Source organism: Leptonotus elevatus, chromosome 3 (genome assembly GCF_054856555.1).
Source record: "Leptonotus elevatus isolate MCC_2025b chromosome 3, RoL_Lele_1.0, whole genome shotgun sequence".
NCBI classification, from domain to species: domain Eukaryota; kingdom Metazoa; phylum Chordata; class Actinopteri; order Syngnathiformes; family Syngnathidae; genus Leptonotus; species Leptonotus elevatus.
Genome location: NC_141241.1, coordinates 27,082,710 through 27,094,641, shown reverse-complemented (window position 1 = coordinate 27,094,641; position 11,932 = coordinate 27,082,710). Strand labels below are relative to the sequence as shown.

General features: G+C 37.1%; 1 protein-coding gene across 2 annotated transcripts; it reads left to right on the top strand.

The window, feature by feature from the left end:
• The first annotated feature begins 964 nt into the window (after nt 1–964).
• On the top strand, nt 965–10,062 carry dapk2a (death-associated protein kinase 2a). 2 transcript variants are annotated; one of them, XM_086071502.1, is made up of 9 exons: nt 965–1,270; nt 3,681–3,902; nt 6,071–6,209; nt 7,610–7,739; nt 7,820–7,895; nt 8,192–8,344; nt 8,421–8,466; nt 8,652–9,322; nt 9,527–10,062. In XM_086071502.1, the coding sequence occupies exons 1-8, from the start codon at nt 1,209–1,211 to the stop codon at nt 9,303–9,305; spliced, it is 1,482 nt and encodes a 493-aa protein (XP_085927628.1). In that variant the 5' UTR covers nt 965–1,208; the 3' UTR covers nt 9,306–9,322; nt 9,527–10,062. The 2 variants fall into 2 exon arrangements, with proteins under 2 accessions (XP_085927628.1, XP_085927627.1); XM_086071501.1 differs by having other exon boundaries at nt 8,652–10,062.
• Nucleotides 10,063–11,932: the final 1,870 nt, after the last annotated feature.

Genomic DNA, 11,932 nt, shown 5'->3' with positions numbered 1-11,932 from the left:
ATTATGTTGGCAATAAAGTTTTCAATAGACAATTACTGAAGGGGTAATCTTCCCCTCTTGTGTATAAGCTAGAGAAGCCGTCACTCATGCAGACCCTCAAGATAAGCCCACTGAGGATGCACTTTGAAAAACGTAAACTACATTTTTCAATGTGTTTCTGGAAAAGACACATTTGGAGTTTTGCTAGCATAAAATAAAATATATTGCATTTCAAAAAAAAATAAAAAATTGGATTTTGTCAAGCATGTTAACTGGATGACATGTAATCTTATCAATTATTTATATTGCCAATATAGATCATGCACCACATGAAATCTCACCCACATACCGTATGTATAGGGTCTATAACTGGGGTCACCATTTACCAGCGTGGCGCGTGCAGCCACCAGGTACCTCCCAAAGACCACATGATTAGGCTGCAGGCCTGATCTAAAAATATTTCACCAGTGATGAGACATTGTGATTTTCAAAGAATGTTATAGAATTGATTTAAAAATGTAAACCATAGCAGAAATTTAAAGAAATAACTAGTATTGCATGCTGATATTTACTGTATCTGGTTGAAAATTATACTGAGATAAATGATTAACAGGATCAGTGTCTTCACAAAAAAATATGACATTATTAAAGATAATTTGAGCAAATTCATTATTTTAGAAGTGTGTATCACACTGTTATTCAGTACCAAAGAAGTAGTTTCAAAAAGGTTGGTGACCACTGGTCTACAACCATATCTACTTTTGCATAACTTGCATTTAAATTGAATTAAAAATACAAGTATACAATATATTTAATAGACAATTACATTACCTTTTATGAAAGGAGTACAGACTCCAACACCAACGTTTTCCCAGCAATATAGTACATACAGCGTATGCAAGTCACATGTTTCTGTAAGGGGAGCACACTAGGTGTCAGGACATGGCAAGGAAAGATACAAAGCCCCCCCCCCCCCAAAAGAGGACACAGAGTTCACAATTGACACTATTTTTAACTGCAAGACATTTTCCTACGCACTACTAGCTTGTTTACATTAACGTTGTGCATGAGAAAACAGACGGCCACAGCACAGTATTTCTAGGGGGATCAGTCTTGTGATATTTTCATCCTTTTGTCGAAAGAAGTTCTTGAGCATATTTCGAAACCAAATCATGCATGCACTTTCAAGGATCAAACTGCACTTTTAAACAACAGCGAGGACTTCAAACATGGATATTTTCAAGCAACAGAATGTTGAAGATTTCTATGAAATTGGGGAAGAATTGGGAAGGTACTGTGCAAACTTTTTATAAAAGCATGAGTAATCATCATTGGGGTTGTTTGCTGTTGTTGAGATTATCTAAATGAGTAATAATTTATGACTACTGTGTGCATAATTGTTTCCAAAATGTATTCATTCAGAGATGATGTTATCACTAACACTGTAAACATTGATTTTTGTTAGAATAAGTTATTTCAATCCGACTTTTGGTTAATAAGTTATCTGAACTTGTGTTCTAGCATTAGAAATCAATGTAATTAGTAATTATATAGAATTAATATTCTGTGGATAACACTATTGGTCCTAAATTTAACATTAAAATATTCAAATGAAAACAGTAAATACAAAGCCTACAGTAACTGAGCTTGCCTTTTTGGAGAGGTGACAACCTAAAGCCGAACCAAGGACCATGTGTATAAGTAACAAATGCTGTTCTTTGCTCTTATCCCATACTACATTGGTGTTTTTATAAAATTATAATAAAACTGTTTTACTTCCATATCAAACCTTCTTCATAGAGACCTAAGTGCAACATGCTATTTGGCTTGAGGTTCGGGTTCACTACGTCATCAGGTGACATGAGACAACTGCTTGACATGTCAGGCTGCTTTTTAAAGGAGTGTTCTATCTTTAGATGCATACTATCTCTGCTGTCAGACTGGCTGCAGAGAGGGAAGTTGGGCATTCACTTTTATAGTTGCAACCACTTAGATCAGCTAAATAAGTCAAATTTAGTAGCTACATGCTGTGGCTACTAAACAATGACAAAACAAGCCATTACTTACTGTCAGAACATTATATCAATGATAGAACAATAACTAATTTGGGGAAACCGATTCATTTCTATGTGTGAATTCCAAAACAGGTGTATGTTGGGTTCTGAAAGTGACAGGAATGTGTATTTATATGTGTCTAGGCATGTGAAATCCATTTATAATACTGATATCACTCTTCATGATCAACAGCATGGAGCATGTAGTCATGGTTGCTTGGGAAATTTTAGGGAAATCTCAGTACAAGATTCTTTGGATACTGTAATTGGAAACAATACCATATGAACATGACAACAATGAACTTGAACTCATCAAAAGCGCTAAACTTCATCTAATCAAAAACTTGAAATACAATCAGAAATTATTCATGCTTTACCATGCTAAATAAGTCGCGATAGTATAGGAATTTGTTCTATAAGGACCTTGACCTTTGGGGGTTATGTGGTTGCTGCATTGGGCCCTTCTACTAGTTCTGCACTTATAACATTTCATACAACATTTCATCACGACTTATTTAACATGTTCAAGCAATGAGAGTTTCCGTTTCTGATAGTATGTCAAGTATTAGATTCGTTTTGAGTATTTGAGTAGTTTTGAGTTTCTGAGTTTAAGTTCATTTTCGTCATGTTCATATGAAATTGTTTAGAAATATCCAAAGAATTTTGTTCTGAGATTGATCAAAATGTGAGATCTTTCCAAGCAACCATGACTGTTCCCCTGTATGCCAACAAAGACATAGACAACAAAGAGTAATATCAGCGTTATAAATTGATTTCACATGCCCAGAAATACACGTGTATGCTGAATTTCTGTCACATTCATGCACCTGTATCTGCATTCACACTTAGAAATACATTATGCTGGGGGTCAGTGACCTCTGGCTGACCCCAGAGGTAACTACAAGTGATGTCAGTGTTGACCCCTTCGCACCCAGTATACAAGACATATTTGCGTGTTTAGACCAATAAAAACGCATAATTGACTTGATTTGAAAGTTGATTTGCATGATGTTCATGTTAAAAATGTTATGTATAAGTTTGGTAAGTTTCCAATACGTTACAGCCATACTATCCTGGCTTCCACTATAACAAAGAAAAACATGAGACTACCCCAAATTTGTATTATTATTAATGATAATGTTAATGTTATTCTTATGTGGGAAAATATTCAAAATCAGTAAAAATATAATAAATAAAAATAAATAAAAATTTGCCCAGCAGAAAAAAAATGGGTCTGAAGGGGTTAAAAATGTTTTTGTATTTCATGGTCAAAAACATGGAATTGCCCATTTAGTTTTGCATTTCTATCACATTTCGATCTTAACATAGGCATGCTTCTAATTCCATGCAAAGAAAAATCATATGCTAGAGGTCAATGACCTCTAGTTCACCCCAAAGGTCAAACACAGAACGCCTCCACGTCTGAAATGAAAGCTTAGGCCATAAAGAAAAAACCCTGAGTTTCATGGATTTTTTTTTTCATTTTGTGCACGTTATGCTTAACAGCCCCATTATGAGAAAGATGCCCACTGGTCAGTGTGTCACTAATGGCATGTTTTCACCAAAACTAGTTTAGTAAAGTCACAATGCATGCCAAAACCAATTCGTTAAAATAAAATAATCTTTCTTCTACTCCTTATGTTTTAGTGGACAGTTTGCCATTGTAAAGCAATGCAGAGAGAAAAATACAGGACAGGAATTTGCTGCCAAGTTCATCAAAAAGCGTCAAAGTATCGCCAGCTCTCGGGGAGTTCGACTGGAAGAGATACAACGCGAGGTGCAGATTCTACAGCAGATTCAGCACCAAAATATTGTCACTCTTCACGATGTCTATGAGAACCGCACGGATGTGGTACTCATCCTGGAGTTGTGAGTGACTCTTTTTATTTATTTATTTATTTTACTTTTCCTAATATATTGTTGTTTTCTGTGAATTGTGTAATGCACTCAAGTAAATAATCAAACTGTGTGGCTATGTAAACATTGTACTACATACAGTACAATTGTGGCCTTTTGGGAAATTGGAGCAAAAATTTTTTGCTTCAGGCATTTAGAAAAATTGCAATTGTAACGATGTACTAGGCTATATAAGCCCATATAAACCAACATTAATTGAGTCAAGGCACATCCAGTGTTTTACATTAGAAAGACACCGACACCTCGAAAAAGGTGTCATAAAACATATAACTGAAATAATGATTTTGTCTCACTCACAAATTTATGGTAACTCAACGTGGTGACTGGGCCTTTTTAGTTCAACACAAAGTCTTATAAACGGCAACAGGTGGATGGATGGACCGACATGGGTGCAATTAAAGGTAGAGTCCAACGTTTTCATTCAAAAATAAACACTAGATAAACAAAGGATGTATACACATGAAATCCTTTTCAACACCTCTGGGCTTCTGTTAATGTGTGGTAGTGATTTTGTCCTCAACCACCACCCATACAGCCTGTATTTTGCCATTTTGTTTTGTTTTGCCATAAGAGGGATGTTTCTGGGCGGAAAGGCAATGTTTACCCCTTTAGCCAATCACATAGTGGGGGACGTGTCACTGTCGGCAGACTGCAGAGTGACTTCAGGGCTGAGTACAGTCAGAGGCAGCGGGCGTGAACGTTGCGCTCCTATGGGTTGAGCCATGGGAGGAGTCCATTTTGAATTGTTTGTTTACAAACACAAACGGTCAATTCTTTGGACTCTATCTTTAAGGCGGTCTCCAATGAAAGGGGAGATCTTTTACAATTTACAACCAATGTCACGCATGGACCCCAGTGAATCTATTTCTGTTTCCACAATGTCAAGCAGGACGTACTTGGGCATGCTGCACTCCGACCACCAGGATTTTAATGCAAATGAGGGATGTCACTATGATTGGCGAGAAAAAAAAGCTGTGTTCCATCCCACAACGGCGCACAAAAAAGCAAATGGCCCCTTACAACCAATTCTACCTGTGCAAAGTCTACATAAATATCAAAAGAAAGAAAACTCCACCAATGCGTTAGACTGCGCTTTGCGCTTAGACTAGTGCTGGGAATGAAAATATGGCCCATAATATTTCACAGCAAAAATGACTAATGACTATGACACTATGAATGTTAGTGAGATCTAAACCACCACAAAGCAGTACCAATATATATAATTGTAAAGTTATGGATGTTTGGCATTTAATGTAATTTACCTAAATGCACCTTTACAGGTGAACTTAACTTATTGCTGTTCAGGATTTGCAATTCATAATTTGTCAAAATTGCCCCTTGAGCATACTGCTTATATGTGTACATGGAAAATGAACAGTATGTAAGAGTTAAGGTGAGGTGACTTCCACTCATACATTTTCGATGCCACTTATCCTCATTCATATTCATTGAGAAGCTATAGAGCTAAATGCCTGGGTGAAATGTGAACTACTGGACTGTCCACCAGTCAACACAGGGCAAATAATGTGAACAGTGCATTCAGCTCAGCTGCATTAAAGCAATTATGTAAACCACTACACACTACCAATAGCTATTCCTTCATAATACCAAATGTATACATTGAAAGAATGAATGCAAATTATGTGTGGTTCAGCAATGTTAACTAATTGTCAACAGACATGGGAATTTCAGGATTATACAGTGTGGTATAATCCTGAAATTCCCATGTCTGTTGTTTGTTACATCACAGGGAAAAAAAATACACGGAGGCAGTTACTGCAATCAAACAGCCACTGCTGTTCCACCTGAACATGCCTTGTGAATTGACACCACGTTTCTTTTTTCTTAAAATCAGATGCTTGTCACCAGGAGATTTAGCCTATGGATCATTTAAATGCTCACAATAAGATTTATCATTAGTTCCCGTCCTATATCCATGATTGAGAAAACAATGTTTTACAAACCATATAATAACATAACATATAATAGTATAAGAAGAACTAAAAAAGGATTTAGGATCTTTCCACTCAGACTCCACTCAGACTCAGTCATTTACCCAGTAGATTTGAATTCTGATTTAAAAAACATAGTCAGCTAATTGGTACTTGTTCGTATTTCAGGGTCTCTGGAGGTGAGCTTTTTGACTTCTTGGCCCAGAAAGAGTCTCTAAGCGAGGATGAGGCAACCCAGTTCATCAAGCAAATCCTTGAGGGGGTGAACTATCTCCACTCCAGAAAAATAGCCCACTTTGATCTCAAAGTATGTCTTGAAAAGATTTATTACAATGCACTTCATACACCCTTTATACTATTAAAATACTGTTATTGAATCAGTATTTTTAGGAGACAGACATTATATTAAATTGCGTCGCAGGCTGCTCAAGAAATGAAAGTATGTAAAACAATGTGGGAGCAAGTGTAAACAGATGTTTGAAATCAATTTTAACGCAGCCTTTCATTATCCACATTCATGTAAAATAGAAATGGTACTTTACATCATGGTGGCTGGCTGACTGGTTAGCACGTTCGCCTCCCAGTGCTGAGGATGCAAGATTGAGGCCGGGCTTCAGCCTTCCTGGGTGGAGCATGTTCTCCCTGTTCCTGCATGCGTTTTCTCCGGATACTCCGATCTCCCCCCACATTCCAAAGAGATGCATGGGCGCTCTGAATTCTCCCTTGGTGTGATTGTTAGTGTGGATCAGAGGCTGACATTTTTTCGAGATTCCCGTGGGAGTGAACTTTACCTTTAATCACGGGACCGGGACGGGACAGGATAAAATCTTCACGGGATTGGAATTCCAGCGGGAGTAAACTTTACCTTTAATCACAGACTTGGGAAGGGACTAGATAAAGACTTCACGGGAGCAGGATTAATTCAATATCCGTTTGGGAAAAAACCTTGGACAGATACTTGAATAGCCATTTGGAGGAGAAAGGGGGCAACAAACTACTCAATAAATGAGTAAAATGCAATTTAAGATGTTGTTGTTGATGTTTTTAAATTAAATGATGCAGTTGACCTCCATAATAGGAGTGGTACGGGAGTGGGAGTAATTCTGAATGGGAGTGGGATAGGAAAGGATTGTTTTGTGGGATAGGACAGGAGTGAAAATCCACTCCTGTGTCACCCTCTAGTGTGGATGGTTGTTCGCCTCTGTCTGCCCTGCAATTGGCTGGCAACCACTTCAGGGTGTACCCCGCTTACTGCCCGAAGCCAGCTGGGATAGGCTCCAGCACCCCCATGACCTTTGTGAGGAATAAGCGGTTACGAAAATGGATGGATGAACTTTACATCATAAGAGATAGGCTTGCTTAAAAGCATTTGATTCTGGTACTTGAAGCCGGTTGTGTTACAGTCCATGTAGTCTCAGTCTGTAGAAGGGGCCATTGGTAGTGTAGTGGTTCACACTGGTGACTTTTGTTGCTGACAAGTGCCCTGGTAACTTAGTCCATTGATTGACCATCAGTCCAGGGCTTTTAGTTGATATTTGCATTTAGTTCCACACAACATACAGTTATTTCTTACTGCTTTGCTTTTTCTTTTTTTTAACTAATAAAGAGTATTGAAGCTTGAATGTATACTGTATATTGAATGTATGTACTGTATACAAAACACTTTGTCAGTGTAACTTGATTAAGTTGTGATTTGTTTTTCTACAGCCTGAAAACATAATGCTACTAGATAAGAATGTGCCATTGCCAAGGATTAAACTCATTGATTTTGGTCTTGCCCATAAAATTGAAGCTGGAGTGGAGTTTAAAAATATCTTTGGAACACCTGAGTTTGTTGGTAAGACTGATTATGTGTGTTCATTAGTCTTTTCTAGAATGTAATGTTCTGCTACTTAACTGTAACTGTATTTTTTTAAGCACCTGAGATTGTCAACTATGAGCCATTGGGTTTGGAAGCAGACATGTGGAGCATTGGAGTCATAACTTACATCCTGTAAGTGAACCATGCATGATAAACAGTATACAATACATTCAACCCCTGCATACTTGCATTTTTACCCATTTATCCAAGAAAACGTATTGTGAATGTTCATCAGCGTTTCTTTGAGTCATAATTCCTCCGATGCCCCAAATGCATTTCAGTCGCCATCAATTAAATGTGAATTTAGATTATTCGAGGACCGACCCAGTCTTAATTCTCTGCAAATAGCGGGGCTTGTGCTATTATTCATGTCACACAGTTTGCCTCAAACAAAAAGAAACTGAATGTGTCTTCATTTTCTATTCCAGATTAAGTGGTGCTTCTCCTTTCCTTGGGGAGACCAAACAGGACACACTGAAGAACATATCAGCCATAAATTATGACTTTGATGAAGAGTTCTTCTGCAATACTAGTGAACTGGCCAAAAATTTCATCAGTCACTTGCTGGAAAGAGACAAAAAGTAAGAGCTTGGTTATACACTGACTGCATAAGCTAAAAATCCAATGATTTTACAAAGCCTTGTTTTTTCATGGCAGGAAAAGACTGACAATTCAAGATGCTCTTAATCACCCATGGATCAAGGTAATGTGAAATGCTCAACAATGAACTGTCTGTAAATTACTGCACAGTGTACACATCTTTTGACTTCAAAAACTGATAGTATTGCCCATGAAAGTATTGCTTATAAAAAAAATACACATTTTATTCCAAAATGTCATTTTTTTATGATGGCCTAATTAAACATATGTGTTCTTTGAACCCTGAAGTCCAATGAGCGCAAGGAGGAAAATAAAAGCCAAGAGCTGCAGAAACGAGAGAGGCGCCAGCTCAAGACCAAGCGGTTGAGAGAGTACACCATTAAGTCCCATTCAAGCATGCCACCTAACAACACCTATGTAAATTTTGAGCGCTTTGCCCAGGTGGTAGAGGACATCGATCAAATGGATCGGTCGTTCATAAGCTTGGCAGCATCCCATGATTCTCTGCAAGACGATATTGATGCCATGGTCTCCATATACAATGAGAAAGAGGCCTGGTATAAAGAAGAGAGTGAAGGAGTGCGCCACGAGCTCTCGCAAATCCGCTACGAGTTCCGTAAGGTGGAGTCGTTGAAGAGAAGTCTGCAGGACGAAATGCAGTCGTTTAGCTCCAGCCTCAATGGCATCAGCAGCCGCTACCAGGAAAGGCAGAAGCACTTTGATGCGCTTAACCAAGAACTCAGCAATGAGCTGAAATGGTTGCAGGAGGTGATGGGTTCATTTCCCACCAATGGGGGTGGTGGCTACCCCAATGGCAACTTTACCACTGTCTTCAACAACGAGGTCAATGAAGCCTTGAAAGAATTGCTCAACTGCTCCTGTGGAGGAGAATTGCTGTCTGGAATCAATCTGGACTTAACCGAGGCGGGGCAACAAAGATAGATCATCATTCTTTTGAGGTGAAATATTTCTGTATGAATGTTCAATAAATGTATGACGGTATGCTGTAATTGCTGCATTGGCAAACTGGATACGTTTGCTTCCAGAACTCAAGTGCACCTTTCAAACACTAAGAAAATGAATGTCTCGAGTAGTCTATACCTTATCTCCATTACATTTTTGTTGCTGTTCTTGAAACTTTTTCTCCACTTATTTCTTGGCAGACCCTAAATCTGGCAGGAATGGAAAACACCACTATGAAAAACATTCATATTGACAGTGGGATGGAAAAACTATCTAATGATATCCAAATATACTGCCTCGAGACACTATTATTCAGCTTTGATTGACACTATAGGAGACATTAATATGTTTTATGCTTGTAGCTTGCAGTGGTGTACAACTGTAATACATCATATGGAGGCAATGTTTATCATGTCCCATGCATGATAATAATAATTGGACTGGTCATCACAGATTGTGGTGTCAAGTTTCAACGGTTTTGTATGTTGCTTTTGCTGGATTTGAAAATGACTTTGGGTTTTTTTCAAAATTGGCTCTAGTTTTTTTTTTAAATATTAAATTTTTTAAGTGCTAATATGCAAGTTAGGACTTTGGTTTTATGCTTCAACTTTGATGATGCGGTGTCCATAATTATTCATTTTTCTTTCAGTTTTGATGCGATATTGTGAAAGATAGCAATCGTTTGCTCAGAAAGCCTTTTATATGCAATTGTTTCATGTAAAGTTCAAACAAAAATTTAGAAAATCAGGCATAAACAAATACAAAAATAGGTGACGTCAAAGCACAAACACTACTTTTAGTAAAAATCAAAGTAGTCAAAATTCTCAAAAACAGGTGTCATTTTTGGACTCAGAAGCCCAAAAATGCCCAGAAAGAAACTATTAAAAATATATTTGGTATTCATCATCATTATAATAATAATAATAATAATAATAATAATAATAATAATAATAATAATAAAAGTAGGGCTATCAAACGATAATTTTTTAAAATCAGATTAATTACATTTTAGTATTTTGATTAATAAAGATGAATCACTTAATTGAAAGGCTTTTTTATCAAAAAAATTTGCCTGCCAAATTTGAAAAGCACCTGTGTTAATTATTTGACATTCAATGTTATGAGGACGTATTCAACATTTTTTTATCCACTTCCCACTCTCACCCTCCTATTTTTCTAATTAGTTAATTAGTTGCATAATTTAAAATGGAAAAAAAAAAGACCCCAGTAGTTTGACATGAACAAATATTCTGAATGTCATACGCAAACATTTATTAAATGCTTTTCTTTAATAACCATCCGCTGTCAAGCTATAGGATCATCTGCGGTCAAAATTAATAGTGGGATTTATCTGCGTTAATACATGATTACGGCAATAATTTTTTTGTGATTAATCGATGAGTTAACACTTTAATTTTGACAGCACTAAATAAAAGTCATCGGGTTAACCAAAATATTCAATACAGCTTCACTGTAATGTCATTCATCCATTTTGCTGGTGCTCATTATAGTGCACAGTGGCACATCCTGGATTGGTCACCATGAGTCCGGTACCTGGCGCTGAGCACACAGACAAACAACCATTCAAAGTTGCATTCACACCTATGGACAATTTAGAGTCTTCAATACCATGCATGGTTTGGGATTGTTGCAGGAAGCCAGAGTGCCTGCAGAAAAAACAAGTCCTGCTATGAAGCAAACATGCAAATCACCACCTTGCTTCCTTGTAACATCACAATCTGGTAAAGTTCAGAACGGCTTTCAGAAATTCCACACTTGATGAGTTAGCAGGCACTCCAGTGGCCCAATTTGTATACAACAAATTAATAAGTCAGTTTTCCATAATATGTCCCCTTTGTTTACATGCAATGATTTGAAGTGAGGAGTATGAATGATATTTGCATTAGTTTAACACTGATAACGGGGTTTCCATCAAATTAAAAGTGGTATTCTATTCTCCACTGTCACCTGTTAAGAAACAATCTCACTTCTTTAGTGTGATCGTAATTCAAAAGTAATCATCACTATCCAGCAGAGGGCGTTTCATGCCTCCCTTGGAATTGCAGGACCGTTTTCATCTTCATCATTCTCTACCGCTGTCCTCCGATTGAAAGTGACAACTTGGCAACCCAAACTACCGAACAGAATGCTCTAGCAAATGAAAGTAATTTAAAAATAATTTTAGATGGCCAGTTCAAATCATTTGCATTTCCTATGGATTGATTTGAATAAATTACCATGTCAACAATTACAGTGGATTCATGAAGAACATGATAATGTGGAAACAAATTACTGCAGATAAAGCTTTGATAATTGCTTTGAGAATTTGCATCAGATTGTTTTAGGATATGAGGTTCAACATTTGAGGCAACAAAGCATAAATAAAAACCAATCGATGACATTCAAGGTCACAATCCACGTTTTATTCATTATGTGGATCTTATTCTTTTATTTTTTTCTTCTTTTTTTTTGAAGATCGCAAGCTCAATTTTGGATTTAAATACAATGTACTATTTAATGCATTACGAATTTTTTTTATTGATCATCAGAGTCTCCGTGAAGCTTTATTTTGAAAATCAGGTGCATTTGCCAGCGATGTGTGAAGC

What these genes read in the sequence shown, in the direction of transcription:
- dapk2a (XM_086071502.1), top strand. Translation starts at nt 1,209, where the DNA reads ATGGATATTTTCAAGCAACAGAATGTTGAAGATTTCTATGAAATTGGG. An exon ending in ATTGGGGAAGAATTGGGAAG is followed by an intron (nt 1,271 to 3,680) that starts GTACTGTGCAAA and finishes CTTATGTTTTAG; the next exon opens with TGGACAGTTTGCCATTGTAA. An exon ending in TTGCTGGAAAGAGACAAAAA is followed by an intron (nt 8,345 to 8,420) that starts GTAAGAGCTTGG and finishes TTTTCATGGCAG; the next exon opens with GAAAAGACTGACAATTCAAG.